At 36.7% G+C, this 27,442-nt stretch overlaps 1 protein-coding gene across 3 annotated transcripts in view; it reads left to right on the top strand.

Moving 5' to 3' along the window:
* The first annotated feature begins 319 nt into the window (after positions 1–319).
* The window catches only part of LOC150083773 (uncharacterized), a 158,132-nt gene continuing 131,009 nt past the window's right edge, over positions 320–27,442 (top strand). For 2 of the 3 annotated variants that reach the window (XM_090377479.1, XM_090377480.1), the window contains exons 1-4: positions 320–602; positions 10,841–10,964; positions 21,763–21,861; positions 22,106–22,171. In XM_090377479.1, the coding sequence (XP_090233605.1) occupies positions 490–602; positions 10,841–10,964; positions 21,763–21,861; positions 22,106–22,171 (402 nt within the window). In that variant the 5' untranslated portion in view covers positions 320–489. The remainder of the gene's footprint in view (positions 603–10,840; positions 10,965–21,762; positions 21,862–22,105; positions 22,172–27,442) is intronic. The other variant, XM_090377481.1, reaches the window with a different exon arrangement.

The following is a 27,442-nucleotide window of genomic DNA, read 5'->3' as shown; positions in this document are numbered from 1 at the left end:
ATTTGTGAAAGTTATTCATTTGTAAAATGAACTGTTCCCTGCCATTCTGAAATATATGCATGAAGCTATAATTTGATTCTTTAAATTTTCTTTTGTTTTTCTCTCGCTTCAAATATCCTTAAGGGTTTTTCAAATATTTATTTTATTCGGGTGTCCTAAAATACTTTCGGTAGCGGAGATAGCATCAGCGATATAATAAGTTGTGTAATGGTGTTTTTAGTTATTTACTTTTGTCACTTCTCATTAATATGAATTATTCCATTACAGTCTTTCAAAATGAACGATTTAAGTAAACGGGGTGTGCTTGCTTTGTGTTCATTAATATGGAGTTTTGTCACTTTTGCTGTTCATGTGACTTATCACCATCGAAGATTTATTCACTACATGTACATGGCTGCGCTGCCCACTTTGTTGATATTTTGCAACAGGCTAGAATGAGTTCAAGATAATCTCGGCAGTTAAAGGCATATTTTCTCTTCTGATCTGAAAATGGATGTATCTGTCCGGACAGTGAATTTGGAAGGTTATACATTGAAACTCCCTGTGATACGAGGTTCGCCTGAAGTGTTTTCGTGTTTTTCGTTTTATATAGCAAAACCAAGGTAAAGAAAAAGAAGTCAATATGTTGTAATTTTAAGCGTAGTCAAGATGTTTGTTCAAGTCTTCGTATTTATATAAGATTATTTTACACCATGAATTTAATGTTTGCCAGCCAAATAGAACTTTATATGAAAAATGTGAGTTCGTACGATCAGTTTTTAGCCTTTTAACTTTAATTCTCAGCCTGCTTTTAGTTTGTATTTCGATGATTGTTGTTCTTATAGGCTGTACGGCGCAAGAGCAACTAAAGGCCATAATGCATCAGGGTATTTCGATGCTGCGCCGGAACTAAATATGGTTTCGATTTACAAAAAAGAAAATATTGATTTCCTGTTCAGTTAACTTATAATTAAAGGTGATTGTGTATTCAGGAATTATTTAATTTTTCATGAAAAATTGAATACTTTCTGAAAATGATATTGTTTCTATTCGTAGTATTCAGAAAGAATGTACAGATTCTCAAAAGAAACAAAAAAAACCGGAAATTGTAATTTAGATTTCTCTGAAAGGGTGAAACTTTTACTTTGTGAATATTGGGCATATTTACCCCAGGGGCCCACATCTGATGAGTATGGGTTTGGCAAACCCAGGGTCCTGAGCTGGATATCATCATTCTTCTCCTTCTTGCTTTCTTGGTGATTCACTCCTGCTTCTCCCTCTCTCTCAGGGTAATGCAAGATTTTTTTTTTTTTTTTTTTGGCTGGTGCAGCATAAGCATCAGGCTTCCTTGCACCATATGGCTAATAATAATAATACTCTAAGTGTTGTGGTGTGTGTGAGTTTTATTAAGGTTATGTCAAATGGGGTGGACCTTTGGGTGTCATTCAAAATTATATATAGTGAAATCCTATTTAAATTTAAAAAGCCTTTTGTCAGGCACCACCGTTTGTTAAATAGCAGAATTTTATCAATCCCTTGCTAGATCTCCCTCTTATGTATAATTTTAGTCCAAAAATTATACAATTTTTGCACTAAAATAAACTTTTGGGACTGTAAATTTCTGAGTTTTGAAAAGAGCAAACATGCATGTTTCCAGTTGAAGTATGCTTTTCTTTATTGTTTGCCAATTTTGAGTACAGTTCCTGTTATAGTAACTGGCAGCACTATGTGTAACATCAGTTAGTCCCAAATTCAGTCCTACACTGGGCATGGATGTGAAAATTAACATTAGAGAAAAGGACAGCAAGAAGTTACTATAACATGCTTAATGCTTTGCAGTTTAGTACTGTAATAAAATAACTAAAATAAAAAATAAAAAAATGTAACAGCATAAAGTTTTAACTTTATCATCATCATGATTAACTTGATAGGAAAGAATAAATGCAGTTTAATTTAAACAATTCCAGTAGTTTAATTATTAAGTAAAGATGCAACTACTAAAAATATTGAGCTAAAATCTGAAGCTGGCAGAACTCAAATACAAAAAATAGTCTTCAAAGAATGCCATGCTCAAAGATTATAAGAAAAATTTTACCTGGAATAGAAAAGGCAAATACAAATCAACAGGTATTGAAGAAACTGATGAATTACGTTACAAATTTTTTTGTGATCATCGTGCAAGAAACACCTATAATTGGCCCACTAATCCAAGAAAATGCTTTAAATTTCACTAAGGACTTTAAAATAAATTAAGGCTTCTGATCATTTTTAAAATGGCATAATATTGTTTTTGGTTGTGACAGTGAAAGTGACCAAGTAAGTTTGGCAACTTTTCATAAATGGAAAACAGAATTGGAGGGCATCTGATCTTGATCATGTGGTATCAGTCTGAAGATATTTATAATTTAGAAGAAATCCAGATTTTCCGGAAAATAAAATTCAGTGTAGTAAAAAGTGGCTTTACAATATATGAAAAAATTAAAAGAATTTACTGCTCTTGAAATTTTGAAAAATAATTGTTAAATGATAAGAAAAAAATGTTAGCCAAATAAAAAAAAAGAAAATTATGATATTAAGAGTTATTTTATTTTGCTGAGACCTGTTTGCTTTTAATGTAAGAAAATATTAGAGTTAACAAAATTTTGCGTGCACCTTCTATTAACCCATAATTGGTTGTGCCAGTGTTTTTTGAAGATGATACATGCACTTGGAAAAGTTCCACATTTATAACTTTAAAAATTGTCAAGAAATAGTTCAGGATGGTTCACTTTTTTGATGCTATTTTTATTTTCAATCCATTTTGAATACAACTGGGGAAAAATCAATTTTTTTCATATCAGAAGATAATTTTATTTAAAAATAAAACCTGCTTTGTAGTGCTTCGGACATGAGTGCTTTGATGTTTTTTTATTCTTCTCCATTATTAGTATTATTAATGGCCATATGATGCATGGAAGCCTAAGGCTTCTGCTGCACCAGCCGAAAAAAAAAAAAAAAAATTAAGAGTAAAATAATAATAATAAATAAATAAGAGAAAAGGAAATAGACAACCTGTGCGTTTCCGACCTCCCATAGGTAACTATCCAGCTGACCTTTGAATTTCCCCAACCTGTCAGCCTCTACCACACATGTAGGTAACTTATTCCAATAATTTATAACTTGCTGACTAAAATAAAACTTTCTGCAATTCAGTCTTAAACATCTACTTGTCATAACTTAAATTTATGGTCCCTAGTTCTAGAATCTTTTATAACCGTAAAAATTTCACCCTCATTCGTTTTACTTTTGCCTCTCAGAGACTTAAACACCTCAATAAGGTCTCCTCTAAGGGGCCTAGTTTCCAAGCTGTGCAACCTACCACATATTCAAAGTCTTTCCTCATATAGATAGCCTTTTGCTGATCTCGCCAGATGAATTACCATCTTTGAACTCTTTCAAGAAGCTCGATTTCTTTTGTTAGGTGCGGATTCCATACTTGAACAATGTATTCCAAGTGTAGTTTAACAATAGCCTTATATCTCCTTACAAATATTCGATAAATCATTGATAGGACACCATGAGCCTTCCTTGCAACCTTTCATCTACAATGCTTTGAGAATTTCATCTGATCGTATCATAACTCTCAAGTCCCTTTCTTCCACTAAAATAAAGCAAACGAGGAGGAAATTTTTACAGTTATAAATGATTCTAGAACTAGGGGCCATAAATTCAAATTGGGGTGGTTAGAATGGATTGCAAGAAGTTTTATTTTAGTCAGCCAGTTATAAATTACTGGAATAAGTTACCTACATGGGTGGTAGAGGCTCACAGTTTGGGAAAATTCAAAGGTCAGCTGGATAGCTACCTATGTGAGGAGGTGTTATATATAAATAATTTATTTTATTATTTTACTCTTTTTTTTTTTTCTTTTTTTTTTTCTTTTTTTTTTTCTTTTTTTTTTTTCTTTTTTTTTTTGCTATTGCAGCGTAAGCCTTAGTAAGGTGTTGCACTTTGTTGGATTAAAGCAAAGCTGCCACTTTTCTGACGACCTCTGAAATCTGTCTAGGACACTCTGAAGAAACTCGGAGGCAATCATTAACTACTCTCATCATCATCCATTTTCAATCCACTGCAGGATGAAGGCCTCTCCAGCAACTTTCCAGCTCCTTCTGTTTTGTGCAATGGCCATCCAATTACTACTCACAAACTCATAAATTCCATCTGCCCATTTCCGTTGTTGTCTTCCAGTTTTTCTTCTAGCTCCTCTTGGGTACCATTCTGTTATTTTCTTAGTCCATCTGTCATTGTGTCTTCGAGCTATGTGTCCTGCCAAAGACCATTTTAGTTCTTTAGTTTTGATAAGAATGTACTTTACTTGAGTTTGCTGTCTAATCCATGTGTTTCTCTTCTTATCTAACAGTTTGATTCCCAATATGATTTGTTCCATTCTTCACTGCATAGTTCTCAGCTTCTCTTCCATTCTTTTGATGAGTGCCCAAGTTTCACTTCCATAAGTAACTTCCTTTCACTTCCTTAACTACTCTACCAATCTTTAAATCATCTGAAATTTTAGACACATTTAGCAAATTTATTTGACTGTGAGCAGCATGTTAATTGATAAACCTGTATACTACAACAATTGTATGCCAGCCAGACTTTTTGTTTGCTGTTGTCAATCAAACTCATACTGTGATGTGATTGAGCTGTTTGCTGTTAAACATTCACCTAGGATGTAATGCTGATAATTGTTTCAGTAACTCTGTTTCCATTACGTTTCTCAGTTGCAAGCTTTGCATATATCAGAACTTATCTCTTACCTCAAAAAATGATCCTATGCCTATCAGATCAGTGACCAAGATAAGGCTTAGAATGTGTCACTCAGGAAGTTTCCTGAATGACACATTCTAAGCCTCATCTTCCTCACCTTAAAATTTATATGGCATATAGTTTCAATGTTAACATCTGTCAGGTGCGATTTGGAATAATAACAAGGCAAGGCAGAATCACAAAGTTGTATTACTGAATTGTCAGTTTCCAAATATAATATTTACAAATAATTTACACAATATACACTTAATATTTACAATTACATTAATTTATAGCTTTTCAAAGTAATAATCTTGGTTATTTACACTTTTTTTCTATTGCTTGTATAACTGCAAAAAAATAAAATAAATAAAATAATAATAATAAATAAATAAATATTCTTCAAAGTCTTGTTTTTAAATTGCTTGATTATGTTTATTATAATTGCATTAATTAAGACCTGTTAGTTTAACTTCTGTTCCAGGGAAAATAATGGAGTCACTGGTTAAAGCAGCATTGCAGAATCAACTAGGCAAGACTGCAGTAATAATTTAGACACAGCATGGGTTTGTTAAGAGGGAGACTTGTCTAACCAATTTGAATGGATACTATGATGTAGTCACAAAGGAACTGGATACAAAAAATAATTTTGATATCATATACTTGGATTTCAGGAGAGCCTTTGATACTGTTGCACGTGGAAGGCTACTGTACAAATTGAAGTAGTATGCCATTAAAGGCAAGTTGCTACAATGGATAAAAGGATAGTTGGATGGGAGAAGACAGTGATAATCAATGGACTCTGCTCTTTGCGGACTAATGTTATCAGTGGAGACCCCCAGGGATCGGTGCTGGGCCCATTGTTGTTTTGTATATTTATCAATGATATTGATAAAGGCATATCAGGCTTGATGTCCATGTTTTCAGATGATGCAAAGGTTGGCAGAATTGTTAATGACAGTCAAGTCAAGTGCAGCCATTATCAACCCACTGCAGCATGGAAGCCTCCTCAACAATTCATGCTGAGGGAAATGGACCATAATCTGCCACGCTGGTCCAGTGCGGGTTGGCAGATCTACCGTATTCAGCAGTCAGGGGCTTGAACCCCGGTCTACTCAAGGAGCGTGTGCTACTGCACTCCCGCTCCTGCCCACTCGGCTACGGAGGCCTTAGTAATGACAGTATGCTACTGTAACAGGATATAGAAAATTTGGGCAGATGGGCTGAGAAGTAGCAACAGAAGTTTAACAATGACAAATGCAAAGTACTGCATATGGGTAGCAGCAACCCCAGAGAAATGTACCGACTGTGTGGTGCTACACTGTAGTGCAGCACCACACAGGGCTGTAGTGGGGGAGTATATGCCGTATACCCTCTGGAAGTTTTTAGGTGAATAGCATATACCTTCTGGTTTTTGAAAAATTTGAAAAAACAAGTATTATTAAAATATTTTCAGAAAATTAAAAAATACATTTATTATAATTTGATTCTTTATAGTTATTATTTTTAATATATATGCATATATATAAAAGTAAATATAAGTAAATATGCCATGTGTGTATATACAGGTATACACAGTATACCTTCTTGAATTTTATTAATACAGGTATACATATATATACAGGTATACACAGTATACCTTCTTGAATTTTATTAATAAGCACAGTATACTCTCTGCACATGTAACATTCACAGAGTATACCTTCTGCTAATTTTACGACTATAGGACTGCACTCAGGGTAATGGAAAATGAAAAAGACCTGGAGTTAATTGTGCAGTCAGATATGGGTGCCTCTGTAACCGGGTGGGCAGGAGCAGCAGTGCATAGCACACGCTTCTTGATTAGACCAGGGTTCGAGCCCATGACCACCAAATACGGGGGATGCGGAAAGGTCAGGGAACGACCACCGCATATCCCCGGAGCAATATGGCCTTAGTTGCTAATGCTCCTAAAAACCAAATAACAACAACAGTCAGGTATGAAGGTTTCTGAGCAGTGCAGACTGGTTGCCCAAGCAAGTCATGGGGGATCTTGTCAATGATTTACAGGAATTTTTCTAACAGTATTAAGGAGGTAATTATCCCTTTATATAAGACAGTGGTCAGGTCACACCTTCAGCAGTGTGTACAGTTCAGGAGGCCTCATTTTAGGAAGGTTGTAGAGTTGCTAGAATGAGTACAGAGAAGGGGAACAAAGGGGGAGCTCTTACCAAGAAATGCTTTTGTTGTGCAAATTGTAGAATCTGCAGACTTAGATGCCTGTGAGGTGATCTGATTGAGGTGTATAAGGCCTTGAATGGTTTGAGCAGCCTCAATGCTGATGGGATACTTCCTCTTGCTCAGATTACAAACCTGAGGGGGCCATAAAGTTTGCTTGCTTCCTTTGCCACCTCCTTCAATATAACTGGATAGATTCCATCCACCCCAGGTGCCTTTTTTTATGTTTAACTTCAGCAGTTTCTCCTCTACTTTGCTCTCAGTTATTAAAAAATCACTTAGCTCCCTGTTAGAGTTTGATAAACTTCATCTGCCGTAGGCTTCTGTATCGCCTGCTAATTTATGTGCATCCCATGCATTTTTATTCTCTGCCACCAGCCTTATTTATTAATTCATCTGACATCCATTTAGACCTGAACCTTGAACAGTATTTCTTACTTGGTATAAAAAGCCTAGTAGCCTCCAAGATTAAGTCCCTGAAGGCTTTCCATTTAGAATTCACCGTTGGTAACATCATCAGTTGATTCCACTGTATAGAATTTAAAAACTGTCTGAGACCACTGTAGACGCCTTTACGAAAGCAAAAACCTTGATGGTAGTTACACCTTTACCCTTGATGGTAGTTACCTTTACCTTTTCCCTTTACCCTTGATGGTAGTTACCTTTACCTTTTCCCTTTACCCTTGATGGTAGTTACACCTTTAAGTAAATCCCACATCAGTACACTGTGATCACTGTCTCCTATTCCTTTATCTGCAAATTCTTAATGCATGAATAATCACTGTTGATAATCAGATCAAGAGTATTATTCCCTCTGTTTACTCCTCAAACATGTTTCTGTAGAAAACAGTTCTCCAATAAATCCACAAAAGCATTGCTGTCATGCGAGTGACCAACCCATAAGTTCCAGTCAATATCTGGAAAGTTAAAATCCCCCATTACAAGATATTCTGATTTACTGGCTCTATTTCTCTGCACAACTGTTCCTTGTACTCATCAGAGTCATTAGGCCTATAACACACTCCTATTCTCATTTTCCCTTTCTCAATATTTATAATACACCAAATAGATTCAACATTGCACTGTCCACCATGTCAACTGTGGACGCACTTCCTTAGAGTTTGTGTTTTTTAACTAACAGCATAACCCCTCTTCCCTTCGTACCCTGTCTATCCTTTCTGTACACATTGTCCTCCCCAAATTCGAATTCTGCACTGCTTATTTCTTGTGAATTTTCACCTGAATAAAAACAAATGAATTTTTTTTTTATTCAGGTGATGGGAACTGTACATTGTTAATTTTATTTTTTAGGTCTCTAGCAAACTTTAGATAACATAGTTAATGTTATCTGCTACTATTCCCAAACGTTGTTATAATTTGACTGCTTAGAAGAGAACTCTGCAGTAAAAGCAGCGCCTGCCACTGCTTCAGAACACTCCTAAAATTTCAACATGATATCTCATGCTCAACTGTTGTACTGCATAAATTCTTTTCAAAGTGGTGAAGCTATAGTTATGTCTCATTGAAACGAAAAAATTTTATCTGTTAACCTGCAGTAGTATTGCCCTGTTTTGTAACACTAGTAATAGGATAGTGTAGCCTGAAAGGACCCAGATTTTAACATTTATTAAAAGTATTTGGGTTTTAAAATATCTTGGCCTTTTACCAGGTGATTGTAATACATATTAATTTAATTTTTTAATTTTTTTAAATAATAATTGAAAATTTTGTAAATGTTGTCTATGGCCACTAGAAATACTCTAGTTTTAATTAAAAAAGGTTTATTAATTATACTTAGATTTTCAGAAAAATATTGGTAACATAAAATATAAACAATTAATCTATGCCAAATTTTAGTTTAAGGAGGCATTAATTGTCCAAAACTTCGGCATTGCATCAATAAAACACATTAAGCAAAAATTTATATTAACACTTTGAAATAATTTTAAATAAATGGGCTGAGAAGTGGCAACTGAAGTTGAACATTGACAAATGTAAAGTACTACATATGGGTAGCAATAATCGAAGAGAACGTACCAACTGTGTGGTATTACGCTTAGGGAAGTGGAAAGTGAAAAAGACCTGGTAATTGGGCAGTCAAATATGAAGTTTGCTGAGCATTGCAGACGGGCTGCCATAGCAGGTCATGGAGTCTTGTCAGTGATATATAGGAATTTTGCTATCAGGGACAGGGAGGTGATTATCCCGTTATACAACGCAGTGGTCATGCCACACCAAGAGTACTGTGTACAGGTCTGGAGGCCTCATTTTAGGAAGGATGTAGAATGAGTACAAAGAAGGGCAACAAGATTGGTGAGGGGAACAAAGGGGTGCTCTTACCTAGAAAGGCTTAAGTTCTGCAAATTGCAGTGCCTGGAGAGAGTAGGCATCTGTGAGGTGATCTGATTGAGGTGTATAAGGCCTTGAATGGGTTGAGCAAGCTGAATGCTGATGGGATTCTTCCTCTTGCTCAGATTAAAAACCTGAAGGGGGGGGAGCGCAGTTTCAAATTGAGGAAAGACAGTTGTAGAAAGATGCACGGAAATTTGCCTTTAGCTAGTGGGTAGTTGATTGCCGGAACTGACTTCTATCTGTTGTGGAAGTTGACAGTTTGAATAAATTTAAGGGTGAACTAGATAAACATTTGGGGTGACTGGATGGGTGAAATGGGCAAGTTTTTTTTTTTGGCTGATGCTTGCATAAGCTTGCTTTCTTGCATCGTATGCCTCTTCTAATGCTAAAATTAACATATATGAACGAAAAAAAAATAGTAATAAATTTTTATTAATTCTGCCTCTGTATGTAATGAATATTAAAACGTGAAATCATTCATATCCTTTGTATCCAAAGTTCTTTGTTGCATTCACTATATAAATTCTGCCTAACTGAAATATAAAAATACTGGCACATGTCCATCTCTTATCACAATCATTTTTATTTTTCTTATGAATAGTCTTCTTTGCATTTTACCACTTGCCGCATGTGTTGTTATGAAGAAATGTCACTTGTAAACTGATGCCTGCTGAATTATTAGGGAAGGAAAAATCACCACGAACCAGTGTGTAGTATTCCAGCTGATATAACACACAATTTATCCAACTTTGTTAACCCTCTCTACACCTTTCTCGTGTAATTGTAAAATGTGACAATCTATGACTTTTTTTCCTCTCCTGTCAAAGCATCAGTTTTACCACCATGATGCATGCTACCTGTCAGAATAATGTCAACATGGGGTAGTACTCTCACACTTTTGTTGGAATGCATGGGAATATTCACACAGGCAAATGCTGAACTTTCAGAAGCTTTTGGATGGCAGAAAACATGCCATTGTGATGAAAAGTAGTAGTGTTCACTACATGATGAACTCTTCTCAGTTGAATATAATTATTATTATTATCAGCCATATGGTACAAGGAAGCCTGAGGCTTATGCTGCACCAGCCAAAAAAAAAAAAAAATTCCCGAGTTACCCTGAGAGAGAGAGAGAAGTAGAAAGGAATCACCAAGAAAGAGAAGAATGATGATATCCAGCTCGGGACCCTGGGTTTACCAAGCCCATACTCACCAGATGTGAGCCCCTGGGGTTGTATGGAGTAATATTAAGGAATATTGCAGCCTCACAGACTCCCTCAGCTTACACAAAGTGAACAATATAAATGGATAAAAAAAAAAAAAAAAAAAAGCAGCACATACAAGACTAAAGAGATTATTAAGAAGATACAAAAAGTAATTACTAATCCCAAACCCAGCATTAAATATTTTCTCATAGGACCTGTCAAGTGATGCAATATTTCTACTGTGTTCATACCAGCACATTAATTAATGTTAGAACTGTATTAATTGAATAATTTTAATTTTAGCTGGGTGCCAGATGAAGAAGCAACAACTTGTATGATATGCAGGTCAAGATTTAACCACATCAGAAGGAAGCATCACTGCCGGCATTGTGGAAATATATTTTGCAGTAAATGCTGTAGTGATAAAGTAAGTAAAGTTTTTGTTTTGGACAAACTTATTTTTATATGCTGCTCTATGTATATATTGATCACCATATAAAAACAGTATTAGTATTCATATCTGTTGTTAGACTTGGAAAAAATGAATAAAACACTATATATTAATTGAGTGATTTCCAGTATTTTTGGCTTCATAGTTCACTTTTTTGACAAAATGCTGGTGGTCCATATGCCAGTAAACTGCAAATTAACTGCAATAACTTCAACTGAAATTAAGAAAGTGTTGAATGTCTTTTAGTCTCAGTTTTTCAGTTAAAAGGCTGAGTATTTCAGTTTAGCTGAACTGTTATTTCCTCAGTTAAAATGTGCATTTTAAAGTATGAGATTTAAAAAAACTTTTAAATGAAATCCCCAAATGGATTAATATGAAATATATATCACATTAATTAAAGAATAACATTCATTATTCAATGATATAGACACAGTACTGAAGCATTATAGGCACTTCTTAGTCTATACAATAGATTTTACTTAAAAGACACATTCTCTAAATCAGCATTTCCCTAACTTTTTTTTAGTCACAGAACACTTATGAAACAAGTTTAGTGGAAGCCAAAGAACTATTTGCTAATATTTTATTACATATGACACACTGTGCATCATGAGCATATTTATTTCCAACACATGTAAAGTCGAAATTCAAATAACTGTCATCATACTTTCATTTTGGTCTTTTATAAGTTGGTTCCTGTTTTTTCACTTCAGGTTTTTGGGGAACAAAAAGCTGCAACTGTTCATCCTCACTTTGAAATGTGACAATATTGTGTTCGTTTTCATTGAGCACAGTTGCAATGCTAGAATTACTTGCTTCTAGTTTTAAAGTTTCTTTTTTCAACCACAAATCCACGGTCATTTATTGTAATAATAATATTTCGAAATACTGATAATTATCAAAAAAAAAAATTTATTCAAGGAAGCGAGTTCAGTTATGATATCGGTTGACCTTGAATTTATTCAAACCAGCCATTTCCACAACAACAGATGGAAGCCTGTTCCAACAATCAACCAACCACTGGCTGAAGACTGTCTGCACATCTATCCTGCAACCAACCAAAAAGTGTGTCCAACCCACTTTTTCCTTTCTTTGTTTAGCCATATATCCCAGGAAATGAATTAGCTGACAATGCTGCAAAATCAGCTATCTTACCACCAGATCATAAATTGAAAGTTAAACAACAAGACTGTACACCAATAATCTGGGATTGCATGTCTTGGTGGCAATTAATCTGGCAGAGTAGGGCAAAACAACAAACCTTGAAGTAGGAAACTAACCTTCAAGCTTCAGACTAAATTAACAAAAGGAGATAATAGTAGATCATCTGTAAATAGGCAACACAAATATTCCTCATGCTTATCTTTTAGGAGCAGAGAATCCTCCTTTATATCATCACCGGAACCCTTTTCTTACTATCAGATGTATCTTTATCAAATGCACAAAATATGCAAGGCAATGCCAGAATCTCTCCATTCGAGCTCCAGAGAAGTCTCACTTACATCACTTTTGAATAATGAGATAAATGTTTCATGTTTTCACTTTTCTAAAAATCATTTATGTAATACCACATCCTTTAGTTAGTGGGGGAATTGTGTTTCTGATAACAGTTTTGTAAATTTATCTATCTCTATAAACAAATTACCTACCACTTACCATATGCAGAAGTGCCAAAGAAAGTAAGAAGCAAACAGCTTTTGCTTAAACTAAAGATGCTGATTTTTGAAAGGTTTGTGTTTGGAAAAAAAAATAATGATTAAGAATAGAAGTTTTCATTTAGTTTGGTGGTAGTAGTAGTTGAGGCATGTGATTGCAAGAAAGCAAGCGTATGAGCTTATGTAGCATCAGTGGGGAAAAAAAAAAAACAATTTCACACATCCATTCCCTCTAAAAGTTTGTCCAGTTCCTCCTTGAATTTATTTAAGCTATCAACTCTCACAATGACAGATGGAAGTTTGTTCTAGCAATCAACTACTTGCTGGCTAAAGGCAAATTTCTGCATATCTATTCTGCAACCATCCTTCCTCAGTTTGAATTTATGACCCCTCAGGCGATTAATCTGGGCAAGAGGAAGAATCCCATCAGCACTGAGCTTGCTCAAACCATTCAAGGCTTTGTACACCTCAGTCAAATCACCTTGCAGGTGCTTAGTCTCCAGATGCTGCAATTTGAAAAACTTAAGCCTTTCTTGGTGGGAGGACCCTTCATTCCCCTCACCAATCTTGTTGCCCTTCTCTTTACTTGCTCAAGCAACTCTATATCCTTCCTAAAATGAGGCCTCCAGACCTGTATGCAGTACTCAAGGGTGGCCTTACCATTGCCTTATACAAAGGGATAATCACTTCTTTTTCCCTACTAGCAAAATTCCTGTATATCATTGACAATACCCCATGACCTGCTCTGGCAGCCTGTCTGCATTGCTCAGAAAACTTCATACCTGACTGCACAATTACTCCCAGGTCACAATTACTTCTACCCATATGCAGTACTTTGCATTTGTCATTGTTAAACTTCATTTGCCACTTCTCAGCCCATCTGCCCAGCTTTTCTAGATCCTGTTGCAGTAGCACCTTGCCATTACTGTCATTAACATTTAGTCTGATGTACTTCATCAATATAATTGATAGCGGGCCGGACACTGAACCCTAGGGGAACTCCACTAATAACATTAGTCCACGAAGAGCAACATCCATTGATTATCACTCTCTATCATCTCCCACTCAACCACCTTTTTATCCATTGTAGCAACTTCCCCTTGATACCATACTCTTCCATAATAATACCATGTTTAGGCTTACTTTCTTTGCCATTCCATGTATATCCAAATGAAAAATAATTTTTTATCAAACCTTGTTGCTGTAATGTTTCACCATTTTTGGTATTCATCAGCCAAAAAAGCACCCATCTCATAAGAATTTCCAATATGGGTTGCTTCTGATATATCTTCATTTGTTGTAAGTGACATTTTACTCTCTTAATGAGCTTGCAATTGTGATTTTAGTCACTTATCCATTTGAAGGATTCTTTTTCTTCTTCACATTCTCTTCCCTCAGCCAGGTTTAGGGCTCCATTGACAGCATGCCTCTCTGTCTTGTGCTTTCCTTTTAATTCCTACATAATTTTCTCTTCCCACACATATTCCCCTCAATCACTTTCCTTAATAAATATGCTTTCTTTTCACAAAACATGTCCTATAAATTTCTTGTCTTCTTGGTTCTTTTACTAACATTCTCTTTCCTCAATACCTCCTGTCCACCCATTTCACTCATTTCATTCTCTTCCACACCCACATCTCGAAAGCTTCTAGCCATCTGATCTCCTCTCTTTCCAGTATCTATATCTTTGAGCCATATACACCGATGAGCCAAAACATTATGACCAGCGAGTTGTTATGGAAATTGAAGCAACTGCAGGTGAACTATGGCACGCGTGCGGGTCAGGACATGGTATAAAAAACACCTGATACTGAGCTCCGTTAATAAGTTGTTGTTATTTGGTTTTTAGGAGCATTAGCAACTAAGGCCATATTGCTCCGGGGATATACGGTGGTCATTTCCTGACCTTTCCACATCCTCCGTATTTGGTGGTCACTGGCTCGAACCCCAGTCTAATCAAGAAGCATGTGCTATGCACTGCTGCTCCTGCCCACCTGGCTATGGAAGTGCCCGTTAATAAGTGTTACTCTTTTTCTTCAAATAGGAAACGCAGCGAACTTAAGCGAGTTTGACAAAGGCCAAATTGTAATGGCCAGACAACTGGGTCAGAGCATATCCGAAATGGCATGGCTGGTGGGGTGCTCATGGTCAGCCGTGGTTAGTTCCTACCAAAAGTGGTCCGAGGAGAGGAAAACCCATGAACTGCTGGCGAGGTGTTGGACGACCACGGCTCATTGATGCTTGAGGTGAGCGAAGGCTTTCCTGGATGCTACGGGCAACAGAAGGGTGACTGTGGCACAACTAGCCAGTAATTGGAATGCTGGTGATGGGAGTAATGTGTCACAACACACAGTACATTACATCGAACCCTGCTGAAAATGGGACTGAGTAGCTGCAGGCCGCTCCGAGTGCCCATGCTAACCACAGTTCACCGGTGACAGTGCCTACAGTGGGTACACGAGCATCGAAACTGGACCTTGAGTGACTGGAAGAATGTCGCCTGGTCCGATGAATCATGGCACCTGGATGCACCATGACAAAAACAAGCCGGTGGTGGCGGTGTCATGCTTTGGGCAGTGTTCTTCTGGGATATCCTGGGTCCAGTTATCTGTGTGCCGGGCACTCTGACATCTTTACGTCTGCCACCTACCTAAACATCATTGCTGACCAGGTATACCCTTTCATGGCAATGGTCTTCCTATCTGGCAGTGCCGTCTGTCAGTAGGATAATGCGGCATGCCACACCGCCCAGATTGTTCGAGACTAGTTTGCAGAACATGAGGAAGACTTCCAGTTATTGCCTTGGCCTCCAAATTTCCCAGACATCAATCCCATCGAGCATCTGTGGTTTGTGTTGGAACAGCAACTCCGATCTGTGGCATCTCAACTACGGAGCTTACAGGAGTTAAAGGATCTGCTGGTTATGTATTGGTACCCAGATACCACAAGACACATTTAGAAATCTTGTAGTGCCCATGCCTTGTTGGGTATGAGCTATTTTGGCTGCACGTGGAAGGCCAGCATCATATTAGGTTGGTGGTCATAATGTTTTGGCTCATTGGTGTAGTACAACAGTGTTTATATTAATGTTTTCACCATTTTCTTTCTTAATTGCTTCCTGACATTTCTTCTCAATAGTTCTTTTCTATTACTAAATGCCTCTTTGCCCATTGCAATTCTTGTTTTTATTTCTTCTAGGCTTTCCCATTTTCTCTCTTTCTGCTTCCCAAGTATCTAATGTTACATTGATTCTTTTTCCTGGCCACTTTGAAATTAACATTACCTTGGTTTTCTTTGGCTGTTAATCTTCATATTGTACTCCTTTACTTTGTTGTTCAAGATGTCCAAGGAGCTCTATAATTCCACCTTGTACAATCAATACCTGGTTATCTGCAAATCTTTGTCTTTATCTTCTCCCCCTCCTTTCTTCTCTTCTTTGTACTCTTTCATCAGTGCTTCTATATATATATATATTAAAAAGTAAAGGAACGTTCTTGCCGTACACCCCTACCAATGGCTACTTCTGATTCCTCTCCGTTAATCCAAACCACAGCTGTCTGTCCCATGTAAAGTTCCCAAATTAGTTTTAAATCTCTTTTATCTAGGCCAATCTTTCCTAGGACTTCTATCAGCTTAACTCAATTCATTTTGTCATAAGTCTTTTTATGATCAACAAAACCAATTGCTAGATCTTTTCCTACTTCCATGCTTCTTTCTGCTAGTGTTCTTAATATTCCTATTGCATCTCTGGTCCTGCATCCTCTGAATCCGAACTGATCTTCCTGTATTTAATCCTGAGAGAATTTTTAGTAATTTTTTGAGGAATGGGAAATTAAACTCATTTATCCTATAGTTGGTACAATTTATTGCATTCTTCTTCTTTTTTAATGGAATAATTATGGATTTTAGGGAGTCTTTGGGCTAACTTACACATTCATAGATTTTCTTGCAAATCCTGAACAATTCTTTCTTTGCCTCCTTTCCAAGTCCTTTTATAATTTCTGCTGGTAATTCATCCAGTCTAGCCGCCTCCCCTCTTTTTTACAAGGCCACTTCCTTTTCAAATTCTTCTCTTATTAATTTCAGTCCATTGTCTCACTTTCTGTTTATTTCTTTTGTTTTGTGTCCTGTGGCACAATTTTGACGATCAGACACCTCTTAATTGACTGTCCAGATTTTAGCAGCACCCATTTTACCGCTTTTAATCATCTGACTGAGCCTTATACACTCAGCCAGATTTTATCCGACAATGAGAACATGTCTGCTGTTTTTAACTATTTTAAATCAATAAAAGTTTTTAATTGTATTTAAAATTTATGTTATTGTTATCTCTTTATTGGTTTATTTTTTATATGTCTGTTATTATATATCTGGACATGGTGGCCTAACTACTTAGGTCACTGAATGTTTTAACTTTTTACATATGACTGGTATTTGGCGCATTATAGCCTCAGTTGCTGATGCGCCAATAAAACCCAAACCAAACCAATCTTTTGTGTTTATTTTCTGTTTATTTGTTTTATCATATAGCTCTTCTATGTATTCCTTCCATCTTCTCCGGGCCCCTCCTTAGCCAGGTGGGAAGGAGCAGCAGTGCGTAGCACATGCTTTCTTGATTAGACCGGTGTTCGAGCCCGTCACCACCAAATATGGGGGTGCGGAAAGGTCAGGGAATGACCACCCACATATTCCCGGAGCAATATGGCCTTTATTGCTAATGCTCCTAAAAAAAAACCAAACCAAATAAAATCCATCTTCTCCTTATGTGTTCTTTGTCATAAAGAATTTTTCCATTCTTGTCTTTTATTTTTCCACTAGTCTTATTCTTCTTGTTTGTTAACTCTTGACTTTTTCATACATTAGATCACTTCTTCTTGCCATTTCCTTTAGTTCTCTGCACTGTTCTTCACACCATTTTCTCTTGTTTCATCTGTTGCCCTTCTACATTCATTATTTAAACTCCTATATTTAATCCTTCCCTCTTCTGAACTTTGGTGCTTCCATTTTCTTCTTTTCTCCATTTTATCCATCATTTCTTCTGTGATCCATGGTTTCCTTATCTGATTCACTGTACCTAATTTTCTTTCTCCTACTCCTACTACAATTTTTTAAAACCTTTTTCCATCTTTTCTCAACTTCTATTTCCCCCCCCCCCCTCCACTATCTCCCTGTCAATTACCTCTCTGAAATCTCCAGTCTTCACTACATTTAAATTCCATTTCCTTCTTTTTCTTGAACCCCTTATTCTCTTGAGTGTAATCTTCATTTCCATCGCTACCAAATTGTGGTCAGAATCTGCAGCTCCACCCAGATAGCTATGTGAATTCTTCATAGCATTCCTATACCTTTTGTTGACTAAAATATGGTCAGTTTGGTACCTGGAGGAATGTTAGAATTTGCAAAATTCTAACATTCCTCCTTCTCATTCCTTGTCCCAAGTCCATTGTCCCCAACCTTGTCTTCTTCTCTTCCTTCACCAAAGACAGCATTCCAATCTCTCATCACAGTGATCATACATCTGTCACTCCCCAGTTCTTCTTCCATTATTTCCTCTATCTGTTCATATACCTCATCTACTTCATCCTCAATATGGCTGCTTGTTGGTAGATAGACTTGCATAATCAATAAGTCTATTGGCTCTGCCTTTAATCTTACAGCTATAATCCTGTCACTGACTTGCATCACTTTCTTGAAGCTTTTCTTAGGGATTTTAAGGATTATTTATTATAAAATAAATATTTCATATAGCACTGTCTCCAACAGTACATTTTTCACTATGAAAAATATATTCATAATTGTAATATAAACCACAAATATAGATGCAAAGCCATCAGACAACTGAATGAAGCCAAAAGCTGATTAGTCATATTGACTACTCAGTTGGAAATGTATCACATGCACCTTTATGAGATCAACTTTTATGAACCTTTATGAGATTAACAATTGACAAGAATGTCAACAGTTGCCAAATTTCCAAAAATTAAGTGACCATACATTATACCCTCTCTATTTGTTTATACTCACTCTGCTGAAATAACTGAAACAGCAGCAGATGAGGAAGTGTTTACAATTCAAAAATTCTATGAAAGGCTCTGAGGTACAGAATTTTATTTACATTTCAAGGTTTGATTTAGCCTGGATTTCCTGGTATTTTTTCTCATGTGGTGAAGGCTGTCCTCAGTAATTCTTTCAGCATTGACCAAGGGCACACTCAATACTACACCCATCCATTCTTGAGAACAAGAACAATTTTTTTTTTTTTTTTTTTTTTTATGGAAAGAATACTGCTGATTTGACTTTTACATCAGGTTTAGCAATTTAGAAAATAAATTGAGGCTACTTATGTCAATGTTTTATTTAATTGTAATTAGTTTTCATTTTTTTTTTTTTTTTGTGGGTTTGCATGCCATCTGGCACAGGTGTACCACCAGAGTGGTATACATACTACAGGTTGAGAGCCCGTGCCTTTTATAAAGATCTCATGCTGCATGGACCTTAAGTTAATTTTAGGTGATCAGTAAATATAGCTAATATCTATCTCTTTTCACATTTGATAACCTGTACAACTAAATACAGTAGAATCCCCTAAATCTTGGTATCCTTGGGATCAAGCATATTCTGGATTTTGTTTTAAAATTCAAGTTTCTTGAAGGTTTATGTATAACCTAGTATTTGGGGTTATTTTTTATTTTTATTAAATAATTACATAGTTCCAATCACTATAATCACCACAGAATATTTGCCAGATTAAGCCAAAATTAACCCATTCTGCCAGATTAATCCAGTGAATAACATACTTGCCTAAGAAATAAAGGTCACAATTCGAATGTCCCTCTGGTATAGGCATTACATTTGTCAAGTATATATTTTTTTAGTGTGAGGTATAATTAGTGGGATAAAATTTCAACAATTGAATTACCAAAAAAACTAAATACATACTAATGTACACTGGTATTGAATGTCTTACACAATGAATGATTATGTATTGCAAATACATAATAACAATGGCATGCAGTCTAGGAAATATGTAAAACACAAAGAAATCGGTGTTTGGAAATTATAAATGGAACATAAAGCATAAATCCAGAATTTGCAATGCTTTTTTCTAAATCCAGCTAACCTGTTTATCCCTCTGTCATTGTACAGTCAAAGAAACATTCATAAAAGATAAATATCTTTTATCACATAACAAATTTTATAGTCTGATATGAAGTTCTTGGTGCAGACAGGCTGCCAGGACAGTTCATGAAGTTTTGTCAGTGATATACAGGAATTTTGTTAGCAGGATTAAGGAAGTGATATCCTATTGTTGTAAGTCAAAGACTTTAATAATAAGGTCTGGAGACTTTGGCGCCTCCGTAGCCAGGTGGGAAGGAGCAGCAGTGCGTAACACACGCTTCTTGATTAGACTGGGGTTCGATCCCGTCACCACCAAATACGGAGGATGCGGAAAGGTCAGGGAATGACCACCGCATATTCCCGGAGCAATATGGCCTTAGTTGCTAATGCTCCTAAAAACCGAACAACAAACTGGAAACTTTATTTTAGGAACGATGTGAAGCTGCTGGAACAGGTACAAAGAATGATGCAATGAAATTGGTGAGGGGAACAAAAGGGTGCTCTTACCAAGAAAGGCTTCAGTTCTGCAAATTGCTCAGACTGCACGCCTGAAGGAGCATAAATTCAAATTGAGGAAGGATGGTTGCAGTGAAGATTGCAAAAGTTTGCCTTCAGAAAGTGAGTAGTTGATTATTGGAACAAACTCCCATCTGTTTTTATGAAAGTAGGTAGTTTGAATAAATTCAAACTAGACAAACAATCGGATGGGATTTATAGGTGATGTGGAAATATTTTTTTTACCAGTGCTGTATAAGCTTGCTTTATTGTATCATTTGCTACTATTAATACTAATATTTATATTTATACTCAGAGAAATATTCATATAGTACTAGATTTTTGAATTCTATCTTTTTTGAAGTTCTATTTTATAATGATGAGCACACCCAGAAGGAATGCACAGAGGATTTCTTGATGAGTTGTTGTGCGAATGCTGCCAGGAATATAATTAACCATAACAGGCTTCAATATTTAAACATATAAGGGCACAGTATAGCTCAGCAGCTTTTGTGCCATCAAACCCCTAAATAACAGCAACATGAAGTATAGTATTTCTTTTAATGAGTGTAGCTTTTTTGTTCCTTTCATCAGCATGGCACCCCCCCCATAAGAGGGATATCAAAAAGTTCGTACTCTTACCTAGAGATAATAGCCCTAGAAAGGGGAAACTTCACAGGAACTTTAATCCTTTTCTATGCACTCTCCATGTATAGTAACACATTTGTCCCATCTCTGGAACTGTTGTATAATGCCTTGATCATAGAAGTCTGCACTTCTTGCCTGAAACCACAATTCCACTTCATTGATGACTTCCTGAGATGAATCAAATCGATGTCCATGCAATGGTTTCTTCATTTTTCGAAACAAGTCTGACAGTGCTATCTCAGGAGACTGGGATAGGTGCTGCAGTATTTCGAAGCATTACACAAATCCAGCAGTTGGCGAGAACATTGCATTCAATATTGCTTCTGCAAAGGCATCAGTAATCTTGGAACCCATCATGCAGAGACCTTAGGCATATGCAGATGGTCATGAAAATGCTATGGGCAGACCCATAACTAATTCTCACTGCTTTTGAAATGAAATGAAATGAATTGAATTGTCATGCGTCTGTCACTCAGCACCATCTGCTCAACTTTTGCAACCGTATCACTGTCTGTGGATGACTGCACTGGAACTCCCGTTTCCACTTTTTTACAGTGTCATAGAATGGACAATTCTGCCCATACACAGATTTCATTACTTCATCAATTTCCTGTGCTTTTCTTGTCCTGCAAATGCAGGAACTTGATTACTGCTCGATATTCTGCTTTGTCAACCATAGCATCCTTCCTCGGGTGTATCGCCTACAGGAATGAAATTTCACATGTTAGTTATTGAATATGTAGACAACTTATATTAAAAATGGCATCTTCACATTTAGGTCATGGTACGAACTTATTGATACCCACTTCTATTTGTTTCTTTAAATATGTGTTTAATAAGTTTGTTCTTAAATTCAGGTTCCTATGCCACAATTTGGATCATGTGAGCCTCAAAGAATTTGCACCAACTGTTGTCATCTTGCACTGCTGATATCAAAATCCTATTCAGATAACATGGTAATTATTTTAGTACTATTTCAGTATATATAATTTCTTTGTACCTTTCAGTTTTAAAATAAATATTCATTTTAAAAGGAAATTATCTTAATGTGTCGAGAGCTGCATATCTGTTAGAAATTGAAATTTTTCAGAAAGTAAGGGAGCTCTTCTGAGGAGAGAGTGCAATATATCAAATATTATTGATAACAGATTCATATTCTGTAATTATGCACTTTTTAACTGAGATACTTTTTTTGGTTAGAGTCAAGTGCAAGATGCAGCTGATGGGCTTTCTAAAATGGCAGATAATGTGGGATCACTTGTAAAGGTAAGTCAGATACAAATTTTGAAATTTATTATGTTCGCAGAGTTTTAAAATTTCACTTAAAGCTGCTTGTAATGATTATTAGCTATTTTTAAGGGTTGACTGTGGTCTGGGGTAATGTATATGGATGCAGACATGCACATTTGCAAGAATGAACCTTTCACACTGCTATAAGAATGAGTAGTTCATTGTTAACAGTTACATTAGTTTATATCCTGTAATAAGACAACAACAAAGTTTTAAACTTCTCTAATCACTGTGACTATACAGAGGATGGATGAAAATTTAATTATCATTTTAAGAACTTCACTGTGTGGAAGTACTGAGCCAAATTATCACTTTTGTTTTCAAGTAAACAGATTAAATGTCTCACATCTAGTGAGTATGGGCTTGGCAGAGCCGAGCCAGGATCCTGAGCTGGATATCATCATTCTTCTCTTTCTTGATGATTGCTTTCTACTTCTCACTCTCTCAGGGTATCTCGGGATTTGGCTGATGCAGCATAAGCCTCAGGCTTCCTTGCACCACATGGCTAATAATAATAAAAAATAAATAAATTACAATGTATCTTATAACTTGATAAACTAGCACAACATTTCATAATGTTTCAGAATTCCATTTTCAAGTCTATGTTTCAAAGCTCAATAATACTGTGTTATGTGAGGTTAGTTGCAATTCTCTAATTCTGTTAGGGTGAAACCATGTTATATAAGTACCGTGTTGTGCAAGGATTGCTGCAGTTTATCAATCATGTTAGAGCAAAGCTGTGTTGTAGAAGTACCGTGTTATATGAGGGGGGTGCCTGTATACTGTTAAATACTATAATTTAGTGTATCAGAACAGTATATACCAAAAATAAGTGAAATATATTAATATTTTGGACTTTTTACAAAAACACTTTGACAAAAGCCCAAAATTTGGACTGTTACCAAGGCAAATTGGTAAATCCTAGACTTTTTTATCAGATTTTATGCTTTTTCAGTAACATATATAAGGAAATATTTAATAATGTAATTAAATGCCATTAAGATATTGGAGAGATTTTCTGAATGCTTGTTTACCTGTAAGATGGGAACAATGTGGAGTGGGTATCCATTCAGATCCCTCATCCTCACACCACTAGACTTTTTACTTGTAGAGAACTCTAAAGAATTGGTCCCACAGGAACTAGTAGTTGTTGGTGACTCTATTGTCAGGGAAACAGGGAACATGGTGTGGAACAGGACCAGGGTATGTCTACCAGGGGCAAAGATTGATTACGTTGTAGAGCGGATATCATCTTTTAAGGGCACAAAAGGTGATATTGTTGTACACATTGTCACTAATGATATTAAAAGTAGGAGACGGGTGGAATTCCTTAACAAGTACATGTCACTATTGAAAAAAAGGCGTGAGTTCGGGTTGAATTTGAAAGTGTCTGCAATTCTGCCCAGACATGATAGGAGGGAGTATATGATGAGAGCCTTATCGATCAATTTGGCCCAGGAAGGATTGTGCAAGACTCAAGGGGTAGAATTTTTTTCAACCTGTTCTGTACTTGTTAACAGGAGAGACTGCTTCTACAGGGATGGGATACACTTAAATGGAAAGAGTGCAAGAATATTTGCTGATGCTATCGAGGCAGTGTTCGGTGGATTGGAAAACTGCAAGCTTGGAGGGATACAAGTACTAATAGATTAACAGTAACCACCGACAGAGGTGAAAGTGAATCTTGCACTGCTTCTATTGAAATGAGCAGCAGCCTGGAAAACAAAATGCAGGGTATTTCAGAGACTGCTAGGAGTCATTGCGGTACAAGTAAACACAAGGGTTGTGTTAGGGTAGCTAAGAATAGGAACAGGTGCATGTATACTTGCGTATACACTAATACTAGGAGTTTGGTAATAAATTTGAGGTATTGCTCAAAACATCAAAGGCAGATATTGTTGGGATATTAGAGACTTGGAGTCACACAGATATAGGGAATGCAGAAGTGGAATTTGGGGAGTACAATGTGTACAGAAAGGATAGACAGGACAGGAAGGGAGGAGAGGTTATGCTATTAGTTAAGAAACACATAAAATCCAAGGAAGTGAAGCCAGTCAACATCGCCGGACAGTGCACTGTCGAGTCAGTTTGGTGTGACATAAGCATTGGGAGATCAAAATTGAGAGTAGGAGTGTGCTATAGGCCTAATGACTCTGAGTCTTATAATGGGGGATTTTCCCAGATATTGACTGGAATTTCGGGGCTGGTCACTCACACACTAGCAAGGCTTTTGTGGATTTATTGGATGATTGTTTTCTACATCAGCATGTTTGGGAGGCAACTAGAGGGAGTAATATTCTTGATTTGATTATCAGTAGTGATTCTTCATGCATTAAGAATCTGCAGGTAAAGGAACCACTAGGTGGCAGTGATCACAGTGCACTGAAGTGGGATTTACTCAAAGAGGTAACTACCATCAGGGGTAAAGGGAAGGGTTTTTGCTTTCGTAAAGGCGACTACGATGGACTGAGACAGTATTTAAATTCTATACGGTGGGACCAACTGATGATGTTACCAAGAGCAAATTCAAAATGGGAAGCATTCAAAGAATTAATCTTGGAAGCTACTAGACTTTACATACCAACTAAGAAATATATTGTTCAAGGTTTAAGCCTAAATGGATGTCAGATGAACTAATGAAACATGTGGCAGAGAAGAAAAATGCATGGGATACATATAAATTAATGGGTGACATGCAAACTTATAATACATATAAGCTGGTCTGTAACCAAGTCACAAAGGAGATTAGGCAGGCAAAGGCAGATTATGAGAAATCTTTGGAAAAGGATGCAAAGGAAAACAACAAAGAGTTCTTACCTATGTAAACTTTAGAAGGAAAGGGATGAATCAGATTGGTCCACTGGATATTGATGGTTCAACTGTTGATGATCATGCTCAGTTAGCTAACAAACTAAATGAGTATTTTGCATCTACATTCACAAATGAGAGGTTATTTAGGGAGGGGAATACCAGAGGTGAATTGAACTCTGGCAGTGAGCTAGATGATTTTGTAATAACTGAGAGGAAAGTGGAGGAGAAATTGTTGAAGATAAACATAAAAAAGGCACCTGGGGTGGATTGGATTTATCCAGTTATATTAAAGGAGGCAGCAAAGGAAGTAAGCAAACCCTTAGCCATAATTATGAGAGCTTCGTTGGACTCAGGGGAGGTACCCATGGACTGGAGATATGCAGATGTGACACAAATTCACAAAGGAGGATCAAAGGGTGACACAAGTAATTATAGAATTAAAGACCTCTTAGCTTAACTTCTGTTCCAGGAAAATTAATGTAGGCACTGGTAAAAGAAGGTTCATATAGACGAGACTTCAGTTATAGCTCGGACACAGCATGGTTTTGTTAAGGGAAAGTCTTGCCTGACCAATTTCATTGGATATGATGATGTGGTCACAAAGGAACTGGATGCAGGGAATAACTTTGATATCATATATTTGGATCTTAGAAAGGCTTTTGATGCTGTTGCACATGGAAGACTGCTGAACAAACTGGAGCAGTGTGGCATTGGAGGCAAATTGCTGCTATGGATAAAGGGATGGTTGAGTGGGAGAAGACAGTGATAATCAGTGGTCACTGCTCATCGTGGACTAATGTTATTAGCGGAGTCCCACAGGGTTTATGCGCCTCCGTAGCCAGGTGGGAAGGAGCAGCAGTGCGTAGCACACGCTTCTTGATTAGACCGGGGTTCGAGCCTGTCACCACCAAATACGGAGGATGCGGAAAGTTCATTTAGGGAATGAATACCGCATATCCCGGAGCAATATGGCCTTAGTTGCTAATGCCCCTAAAAATAACCAAACAAACAACAACAACAACAACACAGGGTTTCTAAATGATATTGATGATGGTATATCAAGCTTAATGTCCAAGTTTGCAGACGATACAAAAGTTGGCAGGGTTGTTAAAGACACTAATGACAGTACGCTGCTGCAACAGGATCTAGAAAAGTTGAGCAAATGGGCTGAGAGGTAGCAAATGAAGTTTAACATTGACAGATATAAAGTACTACATATGGGAAGCAGTAATCCCAGAGTAATGTATCAACTGTGTGGTACTACACTGGCAGTGGTAAAGAATGAAAAGGACCTGGGGGTAATTGTGCAGACAGATATAAATTTTTCTGAGCAGTGTAGACTGCTTTTTTTAATTTTTAATTTTTTTTTTTTACTTTATTATTATTTTTTTTTGGCTGATGCTGCATAAGCTTGCTTTCTTGCATCAAATGCCTCTACTAATGCTATTGACTGTCTGCAAGTGTAGCTCATGGTGTCTTGTCAATGATATACAGGAAATGTTCTAGCAGGGATAAGGGAGTGATTATCATTGCCTTGTATAAGGCAATGGTCAGGCCACTCCTTGAGTGGAGGTCTGAAGGCCTCATTTTAACTGTTGGAACGAGTACAGAGAAGGGCAACAAGCCTAGCAAGCGGAACAAAGAGGTGTGCTCATGAAGAAAGGCTTAGGTTTTGCAAGTTGGAGCATCTGGAGACTAGTCGCCTGCAAGGTGATCTGATAGAGGTGTATAAGGACTTGAATGGTTTCAGCATGCTCAGTGCTGATGGGATTCTGCCTCTTGCTGAGAATAATCACTTGAGAGGGCATAAATTCAAATTGAGGAAAGACAGTTGTAGGATAGATGTGCGGAAATTTGCCTTTTGCCAGCGAGTAGTTGATTGGTGTTACAGACTTCCATCTTTTGTTATGGAAGTTGATAGCCTAAATAAATTTAAGGCTGAGCTGGACTGGTATTTGGAACGAATGGATGGGTGAAAAGTAAGCGGGTTTTGTCTTGTTTTTTTTGGCTGATGCTGCTGAAGCTTGCTTTCTTGCATTGTATGCCTCTACTAATGCTAATGCATTTAACCTTTCCTAATTCATAGTGCTCCTTAAAAATGTTTTTATTCATTTTAATGTCGAATGGCAGCGTTCGGGCTCTGAAGTAGTCATTGGAATGGTAAAAAGAACTTTTATGGGTTTTGTAAGTTCACTAAGAACTTCGGTTAGATTATTTTCTGAGATAAATTTCAGCAAGTCAGTTAATTTGCAATAATTGTTTATATCATGTCTGCTATAGAAAACTTGTAATTCCATAAGCAGTTTTTCTCTTTCAATCATGGGATATGCCACAGTAGTCTCCTGTACCTCTTCCATGGGCATTTTCGTATGAAAAATAACAAAGTTTTCCATGTTAAACGATTTAGTAGCAATTAATTGCTTTGTAAAAGAATAT

This window comes from Mastigoproctus giganteus, chromosome 7 (genome assembly GCF_048544385.1).
Source record: "Mastigoproctus giganteus isolate SK-2022 chromosome 7, ASM4854438v1, whole genome shotgun sequence".
NCBI classification, from domain to species: Eukaryota; Metazoa; Arthropoda; class Arachnida; order Uropygi; family Thelyphonidae; genus Mastigoproctus; species Mastigoproctus giganteus.
Note: the sequence above shows the minus strand (reverse complement) of the source record. Positions and strands in the feature narration are given on the sequence as shown.